Source organism: Cetorhinus maximus, chromosome 22, assembly GCF_964194155.1.
Source record: "Cetorhinus maximus chromosome 22, sCetMax3.hap1.1, whole genome shotgun sequence".
Lineage (NCBI taxonomy): Eukaryota > Metazoa > Chordata > Chondrichthyes > Lamniformes > Cetorhinidae > Cetorhinus > Cetorhinus maximus.
In genome coordinates, this window is record NC_135900.1 from 55,561,360 (window position 1) to 55,588,962 (window position 27,603).

The 27,603-nt window shown below is 44.1% G+C and overlaps 1 protein-coding gene across 2 annotated transcripts; it reads left to right on the plus strand.

Moving 5' to 3' along the window:
- On the plus strand, window positions 1–27,603 carry LOC144696374 (EF-hand calcium-binding domain-containing protein 6-like). 2 transcript variants are annotated; one of them, XM_078567584.1, is made up of 7 exons: window positions 1–143; window positions 1,861–1,971; window positions 11,777–11,876; window positions 12,139–12,309; window positions 14,337–14,408; window positions 17,690–17,850; window positions 27,357–27,603. In XM_078567584.1, exons 1-7 carry the CDS (start codon window positions 109–111, stop codon window positions 27,517–27,519), a joined length of 813 nt encoding a protein of 270 aa, XP_078423710.1. In that variant the 5' UTR covers window positions 1–108; the 3' UTR covers window positions 27,520–27,603. The 2 variants fall into 2 exon arrangements, with proteins under 2 accessions (XP_078423710.1, XP_078423711.1); XM_078567585.1 differs by lacking the exon at window positions 1–143 and adding an exon at window positions 4,313–4,402 and having other exon boundaries at window positions 1,926–1,971.

The following is a 27,603-nucleotide window of genomic DNA, read 5'->3' on the forward strand; positions in this document are numbered from 1 at the left end:
GCCAACTATCACAGTTTGTTGCAGGCGTTTTCGGCTTTTGATGTGGCCAAAAGTGGTTTAGTCTCAGTGGGAGACCTCAAATCAGTTTTCAACAATTTTGTATTCCCTATGAGCAATGAAATCTTTGATGGCCTGATGGATAGGTGAGAGAATAGGGAACGTGCTATAAATAGTGTTTTGATTAATTTCAGATATGTTTGTTTGAGGATTCTAAGCTGCTTTTTTGCGCTTGGTATTTATTAATGTATTTTGTATTTTTGTAATAACATTACTGTTAAACATTGAGGAACAATGATGACATCTATAAAGCCAAACCAGAAGCTGAAATCTCTAATGGATATCAGTTACATCAGTTCTGGGAAGAATGTTCTACCTGGAAACATAGAAGGCAGAATCAGTCCAAATGTCATATCTTCAATGACCACACTCTGGATGGCTATATCTTCACACTAGCCATTTACATCATTAGTTTTCATCCCACTTGACCTAATATTCTATGAATTGTGTACATTTTCAATCTTAGTTTTCACCTTGTTGTAAACTAAATTGTTCTACCCATCAATTTTTGCTTTACAAAATAAGGTGCCCACCATCAACAACCATTAGTCATCCAACATTTATTTATTCAAATTAATCATCTGAGCTGGAATGAATCATAAAATGGCAAATGCACTTTTTGATATTGACATAGTGTTAGTCAATGAGCTGGAGAGTAGCTGCAACAAGGATCAATTTCCCTGATGGATTAGATGACTGGGGTTCTAGATAATTGAGTTACAGAGACTAAGAAGGTCCCCAATTCAATCTGTAGTCTGCCTTGAGTTACTGCTACATGATCCTCGCCATTGTAGCAGCATGGATAGTGCAACTGATCATGACAGGTCATCTGCTTCCCCCGCTCCCCCCTCCCTTCATATTTGAGACTATTCCTTTGGATCTTTGGCGACAGCTTACTATTTCACAAAGCCTGCTCCCAATCAGGCTCCAGGATGCAGATAATGCCTAGGTGTTAAAATGATCTTTGTCTCACACTGACATAACCATGTGGGTTTGCTGCTTGTTTTGCTTCACATGGCCTGAGTTAAATACAGGCCTCTCAATTTTGTTCCTGGGTACAGCCCACCAGAAACTAGATTAATAGATCGCACAATGGCGCATGCAGTTAGCAGGCAATGTATTTTCATCCATCAGTCTAGAAGACATATATCATTCGTCATAATTCAATTTACTGAATTAAGCCTTTTAAAGGTGCACAAATAATTAACTAAATTAAACTGATTAATTTAAATTAACTTAATTGTTTACGTAACCAAATGAAAATGTTGTTCTGATGGTAGGAAGTGGGTCAGTAAAACGAGCTTGTCTTACAACTTAACAGCTTTGATTCCACTATGTTATTTTATCTTGAAGGCACCTTATGCTTTTGAACATATTTGCACTCTTGCTCTTATTGAACAAGATTCCAGCTTCCAGTTAAAATGGCATTTGGGGGAATAGGATTGGTTGTAGCAATGGTATTTCAAGAAGACTTTGGTGCCCACCAGTCATGAAAAGCCTCGAGCATGCTGGCAGACACTGAAAGCTCCCTCCCCAGGGACAACCAGGCCTGGACATAGCTGCGGATGAGAAACAGGCAGCCAGAGTGGCAATGCCCATCAATTACATACAGCTGCATCACGTCGCTCCTGAATAATTACTTATTAAAAATCTGATTCAATAATAAATGAAATATGTTTGCACACAGGGGGTGAGGTAAAATCCTTAAAGGGCCTAATTTACATGATCTGTAGAACCAACAATTTTAGTGAGCTTTAATTCCAGATTTCCATACATTATTATTCATTTTGTCTTCTGGTTCAGGTTCAATATTAAAACTACTGGCAAAATAGCATGGAAATCATTTTTACTCAGCCTCTCAGAATCAACAGCAACGGAGAATAGGTGGGCAATACCAAAGCAGCAAAACCACAAGTAAGTTTATCCTTCGGGACAGTAAGATTATTGACGATTTGTGGTATGCTGTTTTCCCTGTAATGGCTAATGCCAGTTAAAACCATTTGCTTGCTTCTCAAGATGGTAGGAAGTAGGTCAGTAAAACTAGCTTGTCTTACAATTTAACAGCTTTGATTCCACTATGCTATTTTAGTTTGAAGGTACCTTATGCTTTTGAACATATTTGCACTCTTGCTCTTATTGAACAAGATTCCAGCTTCCAGTTAAAATGGCATTTGGGGGAATAGGATTGGTTGTAGCAATGGTGTTTCATACATTGCCACTTAACACCTAGTATATTTGAATTTCTGGTTGTGTTTGACAACAGTCTGACCATTTTTCCACTGGACTAGAACTTATGTTTACTGGTCGATTTCTTGGGCAGGATTTCCCATTTTGAGTTGCGACCCCAACATCGGGGCCAAATGCTGGTCCCCACCCGATGATGTGTTGGGAGCAGTAATCCACATTAATTTTTGATGGACAGGCTAATTAATGGCCAGAGGGTGCATTTGTCATCCAATTAAGGATGGTAGGTGGGCTCTGAAAAGCCAGTAGGAGGCCCTCCAGCAATGAAAAATCAGCAGCCCCATCATCTGAGGCCTGCAGAGGGAGAAAGAGGGCACCTCACAATGGAGGTGCTCTCTGAAGGCCAGGGAAAAAATTTAATTTAAAAAAGGCCACAGCTGCCTGGCTATGATGATGGAAGCTTTCTGCTGGATGGCAAACGGCCTCAGCCATGGCCCGATGACCATGATAGGTGTAACAATGCCCCTAATGGATGAAATGTGTTCCCTCCCCTCCCACCTGGAGGCCCCCTTGTTTAACCGACCATGTTTCACCTGCTGTTTGGGGAAAATTCCAGTTGGTGCAGTTAAATCCCCTTAATTACCTCAATTGGCTACCTGCCTCTTGTGACTGGGTAGCCGTTCAGCCCCCTGGCCCAGCCTTCTCAAAAATGTTTTGGGGGCGAGATGGTACAGGCAAACCGGCATGTTGGCCGGCGGCATGAAATTATGTGCCCGCCTGCCTCAGTTCCCGCCTCCATCTGCTTCAAAAAATTCTGTCCTTGGTTTCCACCTCCCTTGCCACTCCTTCTAGAGAATCTCTCTCCTTCCACAGCCCCAACCAGGGCATCTTTCTCTATTTCTCTTTATTTCCTGGGCCACGGTTCTGCTGAAATTGGTAATGTTGGGAGTTTGTTCAGCAGAGACAGATTCATGCACATGTTCATGTTGCTCTACTCCATTTCTGCTCCTTATTTGTTTCCTTTTTCTGCCCTTACTTTTTTAAACTGCTTTTTCTATTTCTTTCTGCAACATTTTCCTCATCATTTCCTACATCATTTATCTCTGTGGGGAAACTATGAGAGGGAGAACATGCTACAAAAAGCAAAATTGAGAAGGGACAGTTCAAGGTAATCTTGTTTGGGATTTCCCCAGGTTATTATGGTGCTGGGATAAATAAGGAGGACAAATAAATTCCGACAGGCAGCCTCCAGTTCGTACTGGGAGCAGAATGGCAAGCTCCTTGGAAAAATAAAGCTGTGGTGACTTCTGGGAATTATAGGGCTGGATTTTATGTTTTCAGTAGGGTGAGAGAGGCGGAATGGAAACTGAATGGTCCGCTTGCTCCCACTCCTGCCATCTCAGCTCATCAAATCCAATGTCAGATGACCAATTAGTGGCTCTATGCGGGAAGGTGACCAATTAGAGGTATAAAGGGGGCTCTGCACCCAGTCAGAAGTATAGGCTGGGATATCATGCAGCAGAGGGGTTATGCCATGAGCAGGAAGTCAGTCACAGCTAAAAATTTAAAGGACCCCTGCTCCCCAAGTCTGTCTTTACTTTTTATTGAAGATCCAAAAAAGCTTAAAAAGTACGAGTGTAAAAAACATGCAGATGGTGCCACCTTCACCAGCAGTGTCTACTGCTACATTCAGTCATGGTCCTGGTGGCAAATCTTTTCTTCCGCCCTTGTGCCACCTCATCATAGCTGTTGTAAAACACTCCCAAACTTTTTCATGCCTAACATCCAAAATATGCAGCAGGCAACAAAAATTGCAGATGATTGGGTTGTTAACAAACTCAATAGCTTGTTAGTTAGAAATTTCAAAATGACAAGTGGGCTTCTGATTTCTGTGCCCACTCACCTTCCATAATTTCGGAGACTGGTATGATCATGTTGTATTGCTGACCTGACATCATCACGCCCTATTTATCATTCGCGCTGGGGGTGATGTTGCCCTGCCAAATTTGCGGCCATAAAATCCAGCCTGTAGAGTTGGCACACTGAACAAACTTAACAAAAATTTGTCTAGATGTTTGTAGGGTGAGATTGTGCCTGGTATTGAGGATACTCCAAAGCCAGCTGCTTGTAAAAAATCAGAGGATTATGTAATGAAGTTTCAGTAAGTTTGTGATTTTTTAAAAACATTTTTTTGATTGATTCATTTTTATTTTAGGAATGTAGTAAATTAAGGTCACTCTATTTCGGAGAATTTGATTTTACATTTTGCTAGAACGTTATTTTAAGACATTTTTGGTGATTGGGAAGAAAATTGAAAATGTGGAGAGAAAGGTTTTGTGCAATACGATTGGTATATGATAGTGAAAATCAGAAATACCTAGTTAGGAAGGGGAAGGGAGGGAAATGGATCTAAGCAGTGAGAAAGAAGAAAAAAAATTGAAAGACATGCTGGTTAGGAAAGCTGTGGAAATAGCAGAAAAATAGGCTGCTGTTGCCTACTGCTACCTTCCTGCCATAACATGGGTTTCCTTCCAACAGAAGCACCTGTAGTTGGCCCTTCCCCACAACGGCATGCAAGGTTCTTCTTAGAGTTTCCACCTGTCTGTCATTCCTTGGTGAAAGAGGGAGTATGTTTAGGGCAATAGCAATAATGGCTCCAAAGCCTGCTAAAGAAGAGAGAGTACCGAAGGTATGGTTGCAAAATTTGCTGATGACACAAAGATAGGTAGGAAAGTAAATTGTGAAGAGGACATAAGGAGGCTACAAAGGGATAAAGATAGGTTAAGTGAGTGGGCAAAGGTCTGGCAAATGGAGTACAATGTGGGAAAATGTGAATTGTCCATTTTGGCAGGAAGAATAAAAAAGAAGCATATTATCTAAATGGTGGGAGATTGCAGAGCCCTGAGATACAGTGATCTGGGTGTAATAGTACATAAATCGCAAAAGGTTAGTATGCAAGTACAGCACGTAATTAGGAAAGCTAATAGAATGTTATAATTTATTGCGAGGGGAATTTAATACAGAAGTGGAGAAGTTATGCTTCAGTTCACAGGGCATTGGTGAGACCACATCTGGCATACTATGTACAGTATTGGTCTTTTTTAAGGAAATATGTAAATGCGTTGGAAGCAGTTCAGAGAAGGTTTACTAGGCTAATAGCTGGAATGGATGGGTTACCCTATGAAGAAAGTTTGGACAGGCTAGGCTTGTATCCACTGGCGTTTAGAAGATTAAGAGGCCACTTGATTGAAATATATAAGATCCTGAGAGGCCTTGGCAGGATGGACCTGGAAAGATGTTTCCCCTTGTGGTGGAATCTAGAACCAGGGGTCACTGCTTAAAAATAAGGAGCCGCCCATTTAAGATAGAGACGAGGAAAATTATTTACTCTCAGGGGGTCATGAGTCTTTGGAACTCTCTTCCTCAAAAGGCGGTGGAAACAGAGCCTTTGAATACTTTTAAGGCAGAGGTAGATAGATTCTTGATAAGCAAGGGGATGAAAGGTTATTGGGGTTAGGCAGGAATGTGGAGTTGAGGTTACAATCAGATCAGCCATGATCTTATTGAATGATGGAGCAGGCTCGAGAGTCCAAGTGGCCTATTCCTGCTAATTCGTTTGCTCGTATGTACCTATTAGAAGCGTAACTTCTCTCCAACTGGTTGCAAACAGTAACCTTTGTATGTTTTGGTTTTAGCCAAGGCCAGCAAAATCTGGAGCTATTTTTGCCTTCAATGCTTTTATGCCCCTTAAATGAAACTAACGAAGAGATCCTCCAGCCTCAATTCTCTCAACTTAACAAGCATTCTTCAACAATCTTATTTAATTCCAAATTCATTTTATATTTCACACTTAGTGGGCAGAATTTTCTGCCTGTCGGGCGGGCGTGGACCATTTTACGTGGGTGGGTCAATTAAGGCCTGCCCAGCGAGAATCGTGGCTCCTGAGGACAGTGGGAGTGGGCGGGTGGCGGCGGGACTGCAATGACTGCCGGGTCCAATGGTGACCCGGCAGCCTGTTTTAAAAAGCTGCTGCAGCCTTTCAAAGGCTGTGAATCATGGCCAGTGGAAGAGCTCCCCAGAGCGCTGCTGGTGAGCAGGCCAGGCAGGAGGGTAGGGCAGGGGGGCACTGTGCCCCTTGCTTTTCTGATGATTGCCTTGCTGCCCTCCTCGAGGAGGTGGCAGCACGGCGAGAGGTGCTCATAACCCAGGATGAGGGGAGGAGGCCCCCCGCATAACCAAACGTGCCTGGGAGGAGGTGGAGGAGATCGTGAGCTCCCATGACGTGGTGCAACGCACCTGGATCCAGTGTCACAAGCGCTTCAATGATCTGTTGTGCTCGGGAAGGGTGAGTACTATGTTGGCATTGGTCACTTAACCCAGCAAGTAAGCTTTCCCCCCTGGCACCCCCCTCCCCCCCCCAAGCCTGAGTGTAGTGACTGCATTGAATCATTGATGGCATGTCATGGGCCAGCAGATATTACCCATGCTGAGGTCACCCTGAGACGGTGGTGAAGAGATGGATTCTACACCCACAGCATATGGTACACTGAGACCCACATTACTGTTTTGGGGGCAACCTGGAGGAGCTGCATCTAGGTGCAGTGCTGGAACTCCAGGACAAAGTCAGGGTGATAACATGCTGGGAGAGGAGTTTCAAGTTGGCGTGGCATCAATCGATCTGCTGTCCTCTGCGCTCCACGTGCTTGCGCCTCCTTGCTATGGAAGATTAGACCATGTGGTGCCTAATATGATGTAGGCAGTATTTGGCCAAGGGGGTAGGGGGGTAGGACAGGCCTAGCATCTTTGTGTTCGGCAGCAGCGGGGTGAGGAAGCACTGGAGCCCTGAAATGTCCCACTCTGGTTGGTGTGGGCTGTTGGCAAAGAGATTCCAGGTACAAGTAACACTAATCAATGCTCTTCTCTCCTTTTCAGGAGACGAATGCACATAATGCCGCTGAGCAGGTGAGGACTGGCGGAGGGCCAGCCCAGTTGGCGATTCTCAGCCGCTTCAAACAGGAAGCCCTAGATTTGGAGAGGCTCCATGCGCCCAGGTCCACCAGTGTCGGTGAGGCTAGGGTGCCACGGGCAGGTATGTTTGCCCAGCAGTGAGGTCACCATTGTTCTCCCAACAGCCATGGCAGTGCTGAATGTTCAATAATTGAAGTTTGCAACATGGCTTGACCATTGCTTATGGAAGGATGAGCGCATAATGATCCGGGGGACAGGGATGCACATTGACATTGGCTTCACGTTAACTGATCCAATGTCCTTGTTCTTCCTTTCAGCAATCAGCGGAGCAGGGCCGCGAGGAGGGGAAGCAGGGGCCCCCTCTCACACCTGAGGACCCTGAAGTCACTGACTCACCAGCGTCAGACCATCTCTGCCAGGCAGGCACCAGCACAGATACTAGCACCTCGGTGGGAATTAGAGCATTGGCTAGTGTCCCGGGAAACAGCGGTGAGGGCACTTCACACTCGCTGGAGGAGTTGGCAGAGACAGAGAGTGCCCATGGCGCCAGCAGTCAGAGGACTGCAAGGGTCAGGCACATGCTCAGTCGGTGCCTGATGATGTGCCTCTGGAGTCGTCCGCCATGCAGCAAGCGCAGAAAATGCGGCCGGGAGTGCGGGAACATCTGGGGGAGATACATGAGACTATGCTTGGCTTGATGTCCATGGTGGAGGAGTCTGCGTGGACCATAGCTGAAGCAATGAGCCTGGTGGCTGAGCGCCATGCCTCTTCCATGGATAGAGTGGCGACTCTCGTGGAAAGGCTCTTCCAGGAGACCAATCAGGGCTTCCTGGGGGTGCAATCGGACCAGCAAGCCCTCACATCGGCATTGACCTCAGCTGGTCAGTGCCAGTGTTGGAGATGGTCTGGGCACCAAGTTTCCCAGCTCGGTGCCCATCCATCCACGGTGAGCAGGGAGGTCTGAAACGACCTCACACCAGTGCAACAGCTGCCTGTCATGTCTGAGGGCTCCTATCAGGGTGCTCCGGATGAGGGCGGCAGCTCCTTCACCCCTCTGCCAGTGACCGTTGTATCTGGTGAGGCTGCGACGACTGGGGAGATGCCAGCTGTGGCACTGGCAGCTCCCTCCCAGGCGGGGCCAGCACAGGCTCCACGGGCCAGAGGACGACTGCCAAGGTCATCGAGGCCAACAGGACAGCAGAGTGAGCAGGCTGTCTCAGATGCCACTCCCAGCAAGATGTAACACCCGAAACGTAAACATAAGGCACCTTAGACACATCACGGGTTTATCACTGGCGCCTTTGTGTTGGCCCGCAATGAGGTCTTTATGAATTGGTGTGATTTTTAACACCTTTGTCATTTTGTTTTCTTAAGTTCCTTTGGTTGTAATATTAAATTCAGACATGTCACCATGGCTGAGGGTGCCTCTTCTGCAGGTAGATGGTTTCCAATAACGTTATGAGTGATTTGTGAGATATTCAGCTTTATTAACAAGGCCCTTAATTAATGTTCTTATCCAGGCAGATTTTGCACTCAGGAATTGAGTATGGAGCCTGCAGTCCAGGCTTTCCTGCAGGTCCATATGTGATGTGCTAACTGAAGGTTCATTGGATTAAAGCCTCCCGGATGTCCCTGCCTCCCTGGAGCATGCCCGGCTCAGCGTCTACCCCCTCAGCATTTCCCTGTGCATGCTCATCTTCGGACTCACTGCTGGACTCATCGTGTGCAGCCTCAGCCACTGCGTCTACATCTTAATCGTCCACAGCATCCTCCCTTTCCAGTGCAAGATTGTGGAGAGCGCAGCATGCAACCACTATCAGCGACACATGATCTGGGGGGTACTGGAGTGCACCCCCTGAACAGCCCAGGCATCGGAAGCACATCTTGAGAAGACCAATGGCTCTGTCCACCACAGCCCTTGTGGAGGCGTGGCTCCTATTGTACCAGTGCTCAGCTTCTGTTCTTGGATGGCAGAGAGGCGTCATGAGCTACCTTCTGAGGGGCTAGCCCTTGTCACCCAGCAGTCATCCATCAAGCCGGGCTGGAGCACTGAAGAGCCCCGGCACCTGGGAGTGTCTGAGGATGTAAGTGTTGTGGGAGCTGCCTGGGTACCTTGCACAGACTTGTAGAATCAGCATCCTGTGATCACACACTATCTGCACGTTCATGGCGTGGAAGCCCTTTCTGTTGATGAAGGCACTGGGCTCACCTGCTGGTGCCTTGCTGGCCACATGTGTACGATCTATTGCACGCTGGACGCGGGGGAAGCCAGCAATGGCCGCGAAGCCTCTGGCTCGCTGTGTCTGGCTTGCCTGGTCCCAACGGTAGAGGGTGAAGGTCAATGCACGCCTGAACAGAGCGTCTGTAACTTGCTTGACACAAGTGTGGACAGCTGATTGGGAGACACCACAAAGATCACCCACTGACCCCTGGAAGGGGCCAGAGGTATAGAAGTTGAGGGCAGTTGTGACCTTCAGAGCCACTAGCGTGTTGTGTCCACCCACACAGTTCGCGGAGATCTCAGGCCCAATCCTCTGACAGATATAGTTGACTGTCTCCCTTGACAGACGGAGCCTCCTTTGGCACTGAACCTCAGACATATTGAGGTAGCTGCTTCGCTGCCTGTAAACCCTGGCAGTAGGATAGTGGCATCTTCTGTGGCCCCTTCCGCCTTGGACTACCTCTTGGCCCTGCACCCCTTGTGTCTGCGCCTGTCCTCCCGAAGGTGGCTCTCCTGGAGGCTGAATGTGCACTCCTGACCTCCTCCCCCTTCTAGCCTCCCCTTTCTCCTCAGAGGAGGTGCCTCCAGTGAAGAGTTCAGCTCCCATTCCCAGGCTAAGGGAAGGCTTCCTGAAACCTGAAGGCCCAAAATAGATTCCTCACTGCAGAGTGCTGACCTGAAAGTTGTGAGTTCAGATCAAGCAGCTGGTGTGCGTTTTGAAGTATTGCAGATCACACAGGCAAGTATCAGTAACTTTGAAAAAACAATATTTGACAGAGCACACTCACGACCCCACTGCCCATGGATGAGGTTTATACAAATGTGTTCTACCTGCCTGCCCGTCGCACCTATGCGCCCACCCAAGATCGCACGGGCAACGGGCAGGCAAGATATCATTGCATCGGATATCATTGCGTGCCCGCCCAACGAAATATTGCGATGGCGCACGGTGACTTCGAGGTGCCCGCCTGACATCACCGCGCGTCATTTTACCACACGCCAATGGGAAAATTCTGGCCAGTGTGTTTATGAGACACGAGTGTCCTCAAAATGATCAAACTGATTTTATACACCACAAGGTTTTCAAAGTGGCTTTGCCACAAAGTGATTGTATTTGAAAGTCAATATTTCAGCATGGCTCACTCATCTTTATTTGATGTTTATCAAAAATGTTAGTAGATAAATTCTGCAATCTAAGGTGCTTCCATGAGATAATGAGAAAAAAATTATAGCCTCTGAAATATGCCTCAAAGCACTTCATAATGAAATAATTTGAAATGCAAAGTGTGCTATGTGGTCAAACATGACAAGATTTTGTGCCCAGTAAATTTACACGAATAGCAACAAAATGAAAACAAAGGAGTGGCTACGAATGTTATCTATATGGACTTCTGGAAAACATTTGATAAGGTTCCACACAAAAGAATACTGGCAAAAATTAAAGTGCAAAGAATTGGAGGTAGTTTTTCAATCTGGATTGGAAATTGGTTGGAAAGTAGGACTCCGAGAGTGGTATGTATTCAGGTTGGCAAATGGTGTTCCCAAGTGATCTGTTCTGGGGCCTCAATTTATCCCCATATTTATTAATGACTTGGTAAAGGAATAGTGAGTTATGTGTTCAAGTTTGCAGATGGCACTAAATTAGGAGGGATGCTAAATAGTGCAAATGGGATCGGGAAGTTTCAAAAAGACAAAAACAGATAGAAAAAAATTGGGCAAAACAATGCCAATCAAGTTTAATGTGGGCAAGTATGAGGTCATCATTTTGGACTTAAGAAAGTTAAATCGGAGTATTTTCTAATGATGAGAAAGTATGCACTCTAGAGGAGCAAAAAGATTTGGGAGTCCAAATACACAAATGTTTAAAGTTAGTAGACTGGTGAAAAAAAACAATCAAAATGGTTAATGGCTCTATCTCAAGGGGGTTAAATTACCAATCTGGAAATTGATTGTTAATGCCATAGCTGAATTAAAAGAGCTGCTCACAGAACATAGGGGTTCCCAAACCGTTATCATCCTGCCTGCTGTGTGCAGATCTGTTAAGATTCCTCCCAGTGTTTTCTGAATTTGTTTTTGGAAAGAATGTTGGTGAGGTATTGCAACTTTAATGCTCACCTAAACCACCAGAAACTTAAGATGGGTTAAATGTCTCACCTGAAAGGCAAAATATTCAATAATACAGCAGTCTTTTATATTGCTCGATTGTCCATCTGAATTATATTCTGTTGTCCTGAAGTAGGGCTTGAGTTCATAATCCCTGACTCGGGCAAAAGTGCAACTGGGTCAAGCTTTAATCTTCAACATAAATTTATATCTATTCAAACACTGTCATTTATCCCATCATAGTGCGGATCCTGTTGGAAGATTAATTGAGAACAGCAAGAGGAGAGACATTCTCCAGAAACTGCAAAAATATTTCCAGGAGAGATGCTCTGCACTAAAGGAGGTATTCATAATATATGATGATGTAAGTTAGTGTTGTTTGCTTGCACTTAATGACCATTGCTATCTGGAATCAGAATAAATTTCAATGTTTTCAGAATTACAATTATATCTTCTAACAGAAAATCTGAACTTATTTTAGGGGTGTACTTTAGTGTGTATTATGTAAGGAATCTGGATCTTGGAGATTGGCATTGTTGCTTATCTCAAACTATTGTTTAATGCTCAGTGCATTTGCAGTAAAGAAAATGTATGTTTTACCTCAGGACCTTAAAGGCGTAATCACTAGACAAGAACTGCGTCGAATTCTGCAGAGTGTCCCTTTACGACTAACTGATAAACAGATCAAGGATCTTATGATGTTGCTGGATCCAGAGCACAGTGGCATTGTCTACTATAATCAGATCTTGGATTTGATTGAAGCTGATGAAGGAAAGGTATAGTAAACATACCATTCTTTTACCTTGAACTAAATGGACAATAATGTGTGGAGAACAGGGGGAGGGCAGTAGATGCTTATCGCTGACTTGTGGAAAGCGGTGGTTGAACTGTATAAAGTTTTTTGGTGGATATGCCAGTGAGAATGGGGGATTACAATAGAAGCTAATTTGAGGAGGTTTCAAAGATCTCTTGCTTCATTTCTAATTTGCAGAAATATTCATCATGCCTGCCCCAAGCCAAGAATGCTGCAGGGCATATTACACCACAAGCAATGAAACAATGGCCCAAATTTTGCAGTCAGCAGCAAAGCAAGAGCACTTGCCGCTGACCTCGAAGAAAGCTGTGCTGGGATATCTAGTAATCTCTGTGGAAAGAACTTTATCTCTCTCGACATGCAATTGATTGTAGCATTGTTTAATGGGAATTCCCATTATCGAGCTACAGTGATGTCATCAAGTTGTCCAAACAGCCAATCACCTTAAAGAATTCTCATAGACAGCCAACCAGGAAATGAAAAGCATCTTATCAAATCGCTCTTTAAAAATTTTGCAAAGAACAAAATAAAGCCGGGGCATACACAGATGATTAAGGCAGAAGCTGCAACATCATGAACAAGCACGAAAAAAAAATCCAGTTTAAAAAAAATCTAGAAATTAATTTTAATGCAGGCACTTAACATCCACAATATAAAATTGTTTTATTAGGACCAGATCACTTGTTCAGCAGTATTTGTCACTCAGATCTCTGTTAAAAGTTATACCTCCTTGAACAAAGCTTAACTTTTTTATGGGATTTCTAACATCGATTTGAAAGCCAAAAAGGGACAAGTTCTCACTAGATCAATTTATTTCACTGACTGGCAGCATGCCTGTAGCGGAACAATGAATGACAGATCACAACTTCAGGATTTCCATGTTATTCTGTGCTTCTGCTAATCCTGAAGTTGCAGTCAGATTCTGAGGGAAAATAACATGAACCGCTGAAAATTTTCCATTAAAAACTCTGCAAATGTTGGGCTATTAAAATAGTAACTCACTCCAAAGTCAAACACAGGGAATAAGCAATGACTGTACTACATTTGAGGGTTTTGGGTTAATCTTCTAAACAGAGCAAACCTTAAGTAATTCAAAGCAATATCTGAAGCATGATGGTCCAGTCATTTATAATGTACTTCAAACTGCTGGTCCTCATGGAAATATTACCGATCACCCTCAATCTTCTATACTCAAGGGAACATATGCCAGGTTTATACGATCAGTCTTCTTAATTTAACCCTCTAAGCCCCAGTATTATTCTTGGTGAATTTGCACTACACCCTTCCAAAGCTGATATATCCTTCCTGAGGTGCAGTACCCAAAAATAAACAGTATTACAGATGAGATGTGATTGAGGTTCTATACAACTAAAACATAATTTCCTCCACTTTGTAATCCAGCCACCTTGAGACAAAGGCTAACATTCCAATAGCCTTTTTGAGTGTTTTTGTGCCTGTCAACTAATTTTTAATGATTTGTATACTTGGGCTCTCAAATCTCTTTGTGCCTCTACAATCCCTAGTTTCTCACCATTGGAAAATACTCTAATTTATCTTTCTTAGGTCCAAAGTGGATGACCTCTCATTTACCCATAATAAACTCCATTAGCCATAGTTGTGAACAATTAATTCACCTGGCAATATCTTTTTGCAACTTCCTAATTCCATCTGCACTAATTACTTTGCCATCTATTTTAGTGCCATCTATAAACTTGCATGTATAGCTCAGTATTCCTTTAACCAACTTATTAATAAATACTGAGTCCCCAGAACAGATCATTGAGGCATAGCATTTGCCAATCTGAGTCCATACCGCTAATCAGCAGATTCTTTCTTTTTTTACTTTTTTCCTTTCTTTTTTTTTTCTTTTTTTCTTTCCTCCTTCTCAACCATAATCCCTAATTTGCCTCAAAATGCTGTTCTGTAAACACGCCATAAAATCTATGTGTGGTTTGATACAGCAACTATATTTTCTGTTTTCCTGACTAGAAGAGTCAAAATTGTTTAAATGGATCTACGACAGTCAAAAAGGATACGCCTGAGGAAGCAGTGTGGAAGACTGTAAGTTAATGTTATCTGCTTATTTCTGTCAAACATTCTATGCTATTTTGTTTTCACAAGTTATGCTTGTGGGCCTCAACATCAGTGTTCCTTATGTGTCAGCTGTGGCTCTGCTAATAGTAATCTTGAACTGAGTCAGAAGGTTGCGGTTTCAATTCCCATGCCAGGCACTTTGAGTACAATTGAGGGAGCGTGGCACTGTCGGAGGTGTTGTCTTTTGGAGATATTAAACCTCTCAGGCAGATGTAAAAGATCCCATAGCATCATTTTGATGAAGAGCAGTGGAGTTATCCCTGGGCTTCTGACAATATTTACCCCTCAATCAACAAAGCCTTGGTGTAAAAATTATATGTTCTGTCACATAATCAGTAACAAATGTAATGGACTGTTGGAGTGAAACTGCAAATTTGTGCCAAGTAATTTTGCTGTGAAACAACAACCACTGTTTTCACAGAAGTGCAGAATGAGTCAGAACTTAAACCTGAACCTCCTCAGTTATCTTGCACAGGACAGCTGCATCACTACAATTCAAAGCAGGCACCAGCTCAGAGGTCAACATGTTAGAGAGGCAAAGCTCTGATGTAGAAGTAAATAAAATGCTAAGCAAAGCATGAATGAGAAAGGTGTAAGTGTTTGCACAGAATAGCAACTCTAGGCATTCGTGGTTCTAGTAGTTTTTTTTGTTATTTATTCATTGATGGGATCTGGGTGTTGCTGGCTAGGCCAGCATTTATTACCCACCCGGAATCATCAGCAACAGGTTTTGCTTGCAGTCAGGCCTGGGAGATTCATCTTTAATTCCTGCAGACCCCAGCACAATCCTGGAGCTGTTGGCAACCCCGATCCATACTATGAGAAACCCCGTGAAGCATCGCTGCTCATTCGCAGGAATTTCCTCAAGGGTTTTCCCAGAACCTCTGCTTTACTGGGCTCTAAAACCTAGGTCTGTTCAGTCCTTCCTCACAGCTCATATCCTGGACAGTGCAATTCATCCCTGTGCCTCTTCCCTCTGCTCTCTCTAGTGATTGAGCGTTGCTCAATTGTTGGTGACTAGAAATGGATGCAGTACTCAAGGCCTGACTAGAGCAACAACAGCTTGCATTTGTACAGCACCTTTGACGCAGTAAAACAACCCATGTCATTTCACAGTAGCGTAATCACACAGAAGTTGACACCGATCAGTCACGAGGGGACATAAGTTCAAGGTGAGGGGCAGGAGGTTCAGGGGGGATGTGAGGAAAACCCAGAGGGTGGTGACGGTCTGGAATGCGCTGCCTGGGAGGATGGTGGCGGTGGGTTGCCTCATCCTTTAAAAAGTACCTGGATGAGCACTTGGCACGTCATAACATTCAAGGCTAAGGGCCAAGTGCTGGTAAATGGGATTAGGTAGCTAGGTCAGGTGTTTCTCACGTGTCGGTGCAGACTCGATGGGCCAAAGGGCCTCTTCTGCACTGTGTGATTCTGTGATCTGTGATCTGTAATTGCCCCTGAGAAGGTGGTGGTGAGCTGCCTTCTTGTATGACTGGTCGTGCAACATCACTGTAGAATTCTCTTTCTAAAAGTAGGATTTTTGCATGATTATCTCCATGGAGCTCTTATGTCCGAAGAAAATGTGCTGCAAGGTTTTGGAGCTGCTGTGGAGAGGTCCAGCACCTGAATGCTGTCATGGAACACCTCCATGTTTGAATCTCTTCAATCATGTTCATGCTCCTGCTAAAGCAGTGTTTCATCCTTGTGTTTGAACATCTTTATGATCTTGCATCTCCACATCTCTGTAACCTCCTCCAGCCCCACAACCTCCCCCTGAGAACTCTATGTTCCTCTGACTCTGGCCTCTTGTGCATCCCTCACTCTTTTTTTGCTGCACCATTGGTGGGCATTCCTCTAGCCATCTAGACCCACTAACTGGAATTCCCTCCCTAATCCCTCTCTCCTCCTTTAAGACCCTCCTTAACACTTACATCTGATCAAGCTTTTAGTAATTCCACCTAAAAGCATCTTTTTTGACTTTTTAAAAATTCATTCATGGGATCTGGGCATCGCTGGCTAGACCAGCATTTATTGCCCATCCGTAATTGCCCTTGAGAAGGTGGTGGTGAGCTGCCTTCTTGAACAGCTGCAGTCCATATTGTGTAGGTACACCCGCAGTGCTGTGAAACACTTTGGAATTTTTTTTTACATTAAAGATGATGTATTAACGCAAGTAGGTGCAACTGAAATTGTTTGGGATTTATAGAATCATAGAATGGTTACGGCACAGAAGGAAATCATTTGGCCCATTGTGGCCGTGTCAGCTGTCTGCAAGAGAAACTCAGATAATCCCACTCTCCTGCCTTTTTCCCGTAGCTCTGCAAATTGTTTCTCTTCAGGTGCTTATTGAATTCCCCTTATGAAAATCCCAATTGAATCTGCCTCTCAAGCATTGCATTTCAGATCCTAACAACTTGCTGCTTAAAAAAGTTCTTCCTCCTGTCACCATTGGTTTTTTGCCAATCACCTTAAGTCAGTGCCCTTTTGCTCTCAACCCTTCCACCAATGGGAACAATTTCTCTCTCTCTACCTGGTCCAGATTCTTCATGATCTTAATCAACTTGTTCTCCAATTTATTCTGTATCAGTACATTTTCCATAGAATTAAAAATAGTAGAGCACAAAAGGAGTCTATCCAGCCCACTGAATCTCCGAGGACCCTTTCAAAGAGCAATCCAGTTTCCTGCTCCCTCCCCTGCTCCTTCCCCACATTCTGTACTGTAATTGTCTGCACAATAAACCTAAATTAAAGTTATTATAAATCCTATATCTGCATCTTATTATTTTACAAGCAGCTAATGATTTGAGAGCAGTAGAACACAGCAATATACAGGTCATGAATCCAGGATCAGTGCAAGTGTCACTTTGCTCCCTAGTTAGTAGGTTGTGGCTTTGAGGTCTCCTCCAGGACTTAATCAAATAATCTTGGTTCAATCATCAGTGTGGTATTGAGCGAGTTTTGCATAATTGAAGGATGAAATATTAAGCCATGGTCTTTCTGCTTCTTCAGGTGGCTTGTTCAAGCTTCTTTGTGAATTTCCTGTGGAATGAATTAGGATGTAGGCAGCAACGATAAAACGGTCGCTGAAGTGCTCAGTGTCAACATTTCTTCTAACATTAATTCAGACATCATAAATATGGTGTTCAAGAGGATGGTGGCATATGATGATATACTTTTGTCTAACAGCACTACTGAACTTATGTCTCCGTACATTTACATTGATTTTTTTTCCTGCTCAACATTTCAACCAGGTAGAAGATATTCTTCGTGACAAACTTAAACAAAATTGGAATGATATTCAAAAGGCTTTTATGAAGAGTGATCCTGAAAGAACTGGCACAATTTGCCTTCCTGAATTGCGAAAGATCTTAGAAACCTACTGTTTATCCATTTCTGATCAGCATTTTGAGAAGTAAGTAACTGTGATACTAATCATCAGACCTTTTTGGCAAGTGTATTACTGATTTTTGTAACCAATAATATTTTGGAATGTGTTCTCAAGCATTCTCCAATGGTTTACATGCAAATCTCTTCTGACGTGCAGTACTGAATTGTGCAGAACAGATAATTCCTAGGATCAGTCCATGTTGCATGTTGAGCTTTTTAGGTCCACAACACAGAAGCAGTTGGAAGAGGTAATGGAGGGAAAGCATTTAGTGGTGCTAGTATACATGTGGAACCCAACTCTGTGACTTTGGGGTGAGTGTCACTTAGGAGTAATGTGAAGATGTGGAAGAAGAGGGGATAGCAAGTCTCACTAAGCTGGAGAACAAAGGAGGTATTGGAGGATTGTTCAGTCAACCATGTCAAAGAGATGGTTGCAGGGAGTTAGGAAGAAAAATGAGGGAGAGTGCACCATAATTGTTCAATGTGGTGTGTAAAATGACTACTGCCCTAAAACCTTTATTTACATATAATGACACCTTTATTTACATATAATGATATGAGTATGGCAAGCCATAGTGTACAAAGGTAATTATTCAAACATTCCCTTTTTCATAAAGAAGAAAAAATTGCATGCACTATTATTTGCAACTTACTCCACATATTTAATTCATATAGAAAATTATGAAGCATGAACAATAACAGTTTGTTCTTTCTAGCCTGTTCCAATTTTGTCTGTCCCTACACAACATTGCACACGCAGGACTGCGCATGGTGGTCCTGATCCTTCGTCATCGCCTCGCCTCATGATATTTCAGTTGGCGGGCACACATGTAAGTTGGAACTGTGCTCGCCAATAATTAAAGGGACAATTAAAGCCATTTACACAGCAATTATCCCTGATTTTGAGTGGCCTGTGTGCTTTTATGGTTGGCGCGCGAGCCACTCAGCCAGGTGGCCTTCATGTTTTTCATGATTTCTGTATCCACGGTAGGATAAAAGGCCCACAGGTTCTTGGCAAGGTGAGTAGGTAGGAGTTTTGATGTGAGTTATTTGGAGTTGGTTTACAGATAGTTTCTCTCATTTTTATTGGTCTTCGGGGAGCTCTTTGATTTCTCAGTATTTGCAGAGGCCTCTTGAGTGCATAATACTGTGCAATCATTTATTTTTTAAAAATGGGGATTGTCTAATCTGCTGGAGGGACCTCCTCAAAAGAGGAGGAGAGGGCCTGAAGGGAGAGGAGGCCTGTTGCCCACAGGCAGCATCCCAGAGTGGGACCCGTAGATCAGGAGGCGCAGCCACAAGGGATGTAGGGCCAGTAGGAAGTGCAAGGCAGAAGAGTTTGGGGAAGGCGTCATCATCCAGCAGCTAGAGTCTACAGGCAGCGCTGCTGCTACCTGGACATGTCTGAGGTTCAGTGCCGAAGAAAGCTTCGCCTCTCCAGGCAGACTGTCAACTCCATATTCAAGATGATTGGTCCAGAGATCACCTCCAATTGTATAGGATGACAACCCTATGCCAGTGGCTCTTAAGGTTACAATGGCCCTGAACTTTTACACCTCAAATTCATTCCAGGGGTCAGTGGGAGATCTGTGTGGTGTGTTGCAATCGGCTCCCAACAGCTGCATCAAGCTTGTCATTGACGCTCCGTTCAGAAGGGTCAGCACCTTCATTCACTTCCTGGCTGACGAGGCCAGCCAGGCTGAGCGAGCCAGAGGTTTCGCTGCAATTGTAGGAGTTCCCCACATCCAGGGAGCCATCAACTGTATGCATGTGCCCATAAAGATGCCAGCGGGGGGAGTCAGGTACCTTCATCAATAGAAAGGGCTTCCACTCCCTTAACATGCAGATTGTATGTGACCACAACAGTCAGATTTTGCAGGCTTGAGCCAGGTATCCTGGAAGCTGTCATGATGCCTACATCCTCTGTCACTCCCAGGTGCCAAGGCTTTTCATTGCTCCAGCTAGCTTGGATGGTAGGCTCCTGGGGGACAAAGGGTTTCCGCTGAAAAGGTAGCTCATAACCCTGCTGAAACACCTAAGGACAGTAGCTGAGGAAGCTATAATCGCAGTCATGCCACCACAAGGGTAGTAATCGAGGGGACCATAGGCCTACTCAAGATGAGGTTCCACTGCCTGGACTGCTCAGGCACTTCAATACCGTCCTGAGTGCGTTTCCCTTATTGTTGTCTGCTGCGCACTGCACAAGCTGGCTCTGTCAAGAGGATGGAAGATGAAGACAGCGACCCTGCTGGACAGGCCGCAGAGGATGACTCAAGTGCTGGGTCTGAGGAGGAGCCCTAGGGTGATGAGCAAGATCCTGATGTGAGGATCCTTATGGGAGGCAGGGAGACCAGGAAGTCCTTGATTAAGAGGACTTTTAGCTAGGCATCCAAATCAAGGAGTCAAGCTGACGGCAAAGGGTACGCCACCTTAATGATCTTTCCTGATGAGGCAATCCTGTCACCCTCAAGTCAAGGTCTGAGCTCTGAAATAAAGTTTGTAGCTGTTCCTCTGTGTCACACATGACTCCCAGGCCTATTCCCTACGAAAGCATAAAGCACACTCGTGCCATTGCACATAATGAGACATTTTTATAATGAAGCCAAATATACAAATTAACCAGTGCACATGTGCCAACGAAACATAAGCCACCCATGATAACCCCTTTTGTGATCATGGTGACTTAAACTTCCGTTTGGTAAGTGCTACATCTTGGTGCCCCCCCGCCACCTTCGCTGACAACTGGATTGGAGGAGGCCTACTGACTCTGATACCCTTTCAGCCTTGATGACATTGGCGGCCTTGGCTGGGCGCTCTCAGTCGTAGTGCTGACATCAGATGCAATGGTCACTGGCAGAGGGGCAGAGGAGCTGCTGCCAACATCCACATCGCCCTCAGAGCAGATTGTAGATGCAAGCTGCAGGTCATCCACCATCATGAGGTTGGTTTGAACTTCCCTGCTCACCATTGATGGATAGGCAGCTAGCAGAGTGACTAGGTGCCTCATCCATTTCTTACACTGGCAGTGACCTGCCTAGTGTGTGGGCTTGCAGGACTCAACACAACCCCAGCAACCCCAGATTGAGTTCCTAGAGCTGCATCTCCATGAGAGTCGCCTCTCTCTCTATGGAAGAGGCTGTGCATTCAGAGCCCTGGGTGAACGCAGGGCTCATACTCCACATGGACTCCTCCAAGACAGATCATGGCATGCAGATCGTCGTGGATCTCTGCCAGATCTCCCTACATATCCCGCTGGACATCCAGCGCATGCTGCCTGATAGACGACTCCAGATGCTCATCATCTGCCATGGACTCAGCATCATCATGGTCTCCAGAAATCCTCCGACTGCCGGCACCTTATGGACTCTCTGCTTCTGCCAGCTCCTCAGGCGAATGTGGTGTGCCTTCACCACTGTACTACCATCTGATATGAGATGCTTATGCCCACCAATGTGCCCGTATCTGCACTGGTGCTTATTGCAGGGTAGGATGTGACGCGGTGCACCTGACACCTGCTCCTTGAGAGTCAAGGGAGGGTACTCGGGCTCTCTGTGGTGGTATGAGAATGGGGCATCTGAGAGAGAAAGAGGGAATGTCACTATAAAGTCACAGTGCATGCACTCTGGTTGCTTCTCACAATGGACATATACCTCAGAGGGGCATTCTGAATAGATGAGTAATGGGGCCATTGGTTTACCCATCTCAGTCTAACAGCCATTGTCCTACACCTCTCGTACCATACCCCAATCTCTCCACTGTCATCTGGACTCTTATCCTCCTCCGAGACCCCTGCCTCACTGCAACGACAACCAGTGGACCTGGCTCCACGCTAGCATGCTATCTCCAGAGCTTCCTCCTCCGCCAGAGTTAAAATAGCTTTGGCACTCCACCACCCTGGTTACGGGCATTTCCATCAGCCTGGCATGGGCTACAGGTCCAGATGCCATAATGTTGACAGTAATACCAGAATGTCTTCCTGATGCAATGAAACCCACAAAATGTCAATGCAGCTTCTTGAGGCTCCTGAATACCTACTGCCAGCCTTCAGTGAGCTCCCTAGCAACTTTTAAACTGCACATCCACACCGTCATTGGTCCTGGCACCCGCCCTCTTCCCAGCCCCATCAGCAACGCTGAACGTGTCTCCGTGTGCGTTTCCTGCTGGCCGGCAGTTAGTTGGTCAGCTAGCGTGAAATTAAGGTCTGGAGCCAATCGCAGATGGAAGCGGATTTCACCTTCAGGTCCTTTTATGTGGAGATCTCAACAGCACGTCAGCAAAATATGTCTGCTTCCCTTGCTTGTATGTCACTTCCAAGCGATATATCTGTAAATGAAGTAACTTACTTTGCAAACGCTTTGGAGCAGTTAGAAGCAGTTTGAAAAAGATGCTTTAAAGTGGCTCGTGGTCAGACTTTACCATCACTTTCCGTCTCCCAAATAGGCACCCTGTCCTGGTAGAAATGCTCACAAGCAAAGTCAACAGCCAAGCACTCTTTCTCGATCTGTGCGTAGCGTCATTCAGTTTGCATTAACACTCTGGATGCAAATGCAACTGGTTGTCCTTGCTGCATGAGAGTAGCTCCAGGACATGTGTTGCAGGCATCACACTGCAGAGTTTTTTTGTTGCCAACATCATAGTACCTCAGCACTGGCAGTGATGTCACTAGTTGTTTGATAGGAGTGAAAGATGCTTCTTGTTCTGTTCTCCAAGGGACTGAACATTCTTTGCAGTGAGCTTGAATAGATGTTCACACTCTTGACGACCAATTGTCCAAAATCTTGGCCAGGTAGTTCACAAATCCTATGAATCATTGAATTCCTTCACACCTGTTGGTTGCTGCATCTCTTCTATAGCTCGCACCTTATCAGGATGAGGGTGAATGTATGACCTATGTAATTGATCTCCATCATCTGTAATTACATTTTTTTCTCATTCAGCTTTAGGTTCATCTAGTGAGCTCTCTCAAGCAGTCTCACTAGATTCTGATCATGGTCTGCAAAGGCTTCTTCCATCCTGTCTTTACATCCATAGACTAGCAGATCATCCACGATTGCTTCCACTCCTGATAGATCATTGACTATCTCATGCTGCCTGCGTTGGTACACTACTGGAGCAGTAGAAATGCCAAACATCACGCACAACCACCTGCACATCCCAAATGGTGTCCAGAATGTAGTCAGAATACTGCTGCTTTCATCCAGGACAAAGCAACCCACTTAATTGGCACCCCATCCACCAACTTAAATATTAATTCCTTCCATCATGGACATACAGTGGCAGCAGAGTGTACGATATACAAGATGCACTGCAGCAACAAATGCTGACCATGCCAGCAACACCCGCATCCCATGAAAGTATAAAAACTTCAATTGCAATATCCATCATCAGCATCTAGGCTAGTAAAGACTTTTGCATTCGTAAATTGTGGCAGAATTTCTTCATTGGTTGGCATGGGGTAGTGAGATCTCATCAAAGCTTTATTTAGATTTTTTGGATCTATACATGCTCTCAGCTTTCCATGTTTTTTCACTGCTACCATGCTGCGAATCTAGTTTGTAGAAATTCTCCCTTTCTTGATTACTCCCCATCTGTTTAAGCTCCTCTATTTTTTATTTCAGTCCGGTTATGAGGGCAGCTGGAACTTTCCTCGGAGGATGTTGAGTTGGTCTCACATTCGCATTGACTTTGGGATGATATTCACTAGGAAGACATCCAAAGCCTATGAGAACACCTTTGTAAACTGTCAGGATCTGTTCAGCAGTCAATGGCTTGGTGTTATGCAAAACATTACAAATCTCTCTTGGTATGTGGAGGGTTATCAGTCCAAGCTTTTGACAAGTTTCAGCTAAGCTGAGGAGATTTTGCTTAGTGTCCAGTATCTGGAACTTCAGATCTTCTTTCTTCCTGTTGCATTGAACTCTCAGCTTTGTTTGTCCTCATGGGGTGCACATCACTCTGTCATAGAGCCTTAACTTTACCTTTGATGGCTTCATTTTGGGTCACACAAGTCTACGAGGCTCATGATGTTGCACATAGCACCAATGTCTATCTGACACTTCATATTCACTTGATGCTCTCCTTCTGCAGTCATCATTCCAACAGTCACAAACAATTTTTTACCTCATGGCTTGATGACACCAACCTGTTCTAGGATGTAGAGTGATTCATCAGAATCATCGATTGACCTCTCTCCAGCAACCATCCTTATCGGCTTGCTTTTCTTCTTCCCAGCAAAATACTTGAGTGCAAAGTGGTTCAGCTCCTTGCAATTTCAGCACTGTTTTCCGCATGCTGGACATACTTCCTTTTCCTTCCTATGGTGTTCTCCACATATTTACATGCAGTACTTAGGCCTTAATCTTTCTGCTGGACTTTATTTAAGTTGTCCTTCCTTTTAATCATTGACTCGTGCTAAGAAGGCTTGGACTGCCTAATAGCTTAATGCAAAACCTCGTCAACTCTCCCATCAATACTCTTCAGTTGATGTTTAGCCACCTTAGAGTTTCTGCACATGCCAATAGCCTTCTTGCGAATAAGTTTCTCTTCTCACAGCAGATGTGCTCTCACAGAAGGATCTCTTGTCGCTTGGACAATCCTATCTCTGATGAGATAGTATTTCAGTTGCCCAAACTCTCAAGATTCAGCTAGACCTCTCAGTACAATCATATACTCAATATTCTCCCTTTCTTTCTGATCTCTAGTGTTAAAGACACAGTGTTCATAAATAACATTAATAGAGGATTCAAAATGGATCTTCAAAGCCTTCAAAATTTCACTGGTCTGGCTTTTCTGCTCCTCAGTGAGGTTTAGAGTGCAATACAGCTTGAAGCATCCTTCCTCAATACTGATACCAGAGTTGCTACTCTGATTTGTTCAGGTTTCTTTTTCAACTCTATGGCAATCTCATAATTCTGCCATTGAGACTGGAAGACGTGCCGATTCCCTCTGAAATCTCCCTTCATCTCCAGAGGAGCAGATACTGGAACATCCAGAATGATAATGACTCACCCAGCTGTCAATGTCCTTTACAAAGATGCAGACCAACATTTTAATTATTCTCTGCTGTTTTTATATCTGCTGGCTCTCTCACAGCAATCAAAATCCATTCAATCCCAGCCAGTCACTTCTAACACCATGTTCCACGTAATGTGTAAAGTGGCTATTGCCCTAAAACCTTTATTTACATGTAACAACATCAGAGGTCACATGAGTATGGCAAGCCACATGTACAAAGGTATTTGTCCAAACAATTATTACAGATGACTGTCAATTGTGACTTTGATTAAAGCCATTCCACCCCTTGTTAGGCATTCCTGGTGGCCACCATAAATAAATGCTAGCTTCAATAAAGTGTGTTAGTCAGGGCCCTGAACTTGAATCAGAACCTTTTTGGAGTAATTAGTGACTAGGAATGCCAATTTCAATTGTTCCAACAAAACATGGTACTCGGAGTCAGGAACGAGGCTTGACAAAGAATGTTTAAAGGGACTTTCAGCTGCATTAATTTAAGCCTCTGGTTAGGCTTTATGGGCTTTAGAGATAAGTTATTTGTATTTCTTGGCTATTTCTGTTGGTCCAATAGTCTTAGAGAGTAATTCTGTGAAGTACTGCAGTTTTCTCATCATTGGTTTCAGCATTATTTTGCAACTATTGCTTAGTTACCTTTGAGACAGTCAGATGAGAAGGGAAAGTGTAGCTGAAAGAAAAGCAGCTTTGAGGTGAAAAGGCTGGCAGGAGAGGACAAAGGAGGGGAGTATTCAGGAGGCATTAAGTGTGCAGATCTTTAGAAACAGACTCTAATATCATATCCTGACAGAGGTTATGTGTGTAAGGTATCTTTGCTTAAGCAGGGGAGCAGTTGCTGAGTTATGCTGCAGCAAGAATTGAAGCCAAGAACCTGACACACAAATACTTCCTATGTCACTGAAGACAACTGTGGCTCTGAAACATTGTAACTGGAACATTCAAGACTCCATCAGGGGACATCAGCAACATTAGTCAGTTTGCTGTGCGTATCTCAATAAAGTATTTGAGAAGTTAACAATTCTTTACTTTCCCTATGGAGGTTGTCAGGCTACAAGAAAGAGTTTTGGGTTTTTCCAAAATAGCTAAAATTTGCAAAGGAGCAAGTAATACCTGGCATCCACATAGCCCTACAGGCTCCCAGCCGTGAAAAATTTCTTTTCTAGAACAGGCAGGGCTTCCATTCATTAAATGCTCAGCTGACACAACAGGCAGAAAATAAGACAAATCTGTGCCCAATTTACTGGCAGTAGCCATGTTGCTTTCTTATTGCTTCAATTTTCATTGCTTCCTCTGTTCCATACAGACCAGCAGGTCAGATGGTTGCTTAGTGACAAGGAGTATCCCATCAACATCTGGCTTATTATTCCCATCATGAACCTGGGCACAGATGCTATGCATCACTATGAGAGCCATTCCAAAACAAGAACCCCTCCAGAGCAGACCTAGGGCTCTTACAACAAAGATTCCACTGTTTTGACAGTCCTGGAGGTATCTTGAAATTCAGGCTAGATTATGTGCCATGATTCATGGTTTTCTGCTGAGTGCTGCATACCTTCACAGTAAAAACAGGAAAGCTGTGCAACAGAAGATCTGGAGCAGGAATAATAAGAAAGGGACAAGGAGGCAGAAATGGCAGATGTGCAATGCCTAGCAGTGTTGTCCGCTACCAGAGCTCTAGGCATTAATTTATAGAAGAGGGATTTTCTTGAAGAATCCCTCCCCCGTCCAATGCACCAACCTATTCTATGCAATGCACAAAATTCTATCTCCCCTATTCCTTGCACAAATTAACCAAATGCCCTTGATCAGTAAAATATTTATGGCCTTTCCCTTAAAATAACTACTCCTACACATTTAAACACTCTTCCTTTGATAAATACTTTGTTGAGCATGATGAACTAACAATTGTCCTTATGAAAATCCTAGTACCTGTCTTGTGTGCTCATTACACTATTGTAATTCTACTGCAAAGTGATTCCCCAGTGGCTACAGCATGAGAGATGCAAAACTCTATAAAGACACTGAGATCTTTATCATAGTGACCTTGAGGAGCTCTGACGAGGACTTGCTGTAGAATGTTGAAATTGGGTTTGACTCATGGCAGAAGTCAGCACAGACCACCTCTCTCTTCCATAAATAAAATAGAATTCAGGCTGTGCATTTGCATTTTCAGAGCAAGAATCATTGAGCAAACCAGCACACATGAAGGAATGAATTCCTTCCTGATATTACTGTCAGCCATGGCACCTAAGAAAGTGGGAAGAATGAACAATGACAATTAGGTAGGGGAGCACTAAAATCAAAGAATCCTTTAAGTTAGTAGAGTGGGTCTGTCATGTAATGTTAGTCGAGCTTCAATGTTCTTAAGAGATCATATACTGTTAGACTCAAATTGTCAATGACAGGTGCAATATCATTAGAATATTGTGACCTTTCACTTTCAAAAATATAATAGATCAAATGTATCTTCACTAATATCTTAATATCAGTCTCTAAATCTTTCAGATTGTGCCAGCAACAACAGAACAGCAACATACAAGTTTCATACCAATCGTTTCTGGAAAGTCTTGGGGTGACTGACATTCCTAAAGTCAATGGTACTGAGGTACTTCTGTGCAATCAACAGCAAAATAAAAAGAGGCAAGCTCGTTTCTCCACCAGTGCTTGATAATAATTCTTTATTATTTAAGCTGCTGCCAAAATCTGAATTGATGTAAAACAAATGTTGGGGCAAGAAAGATGTCTGTTCTAA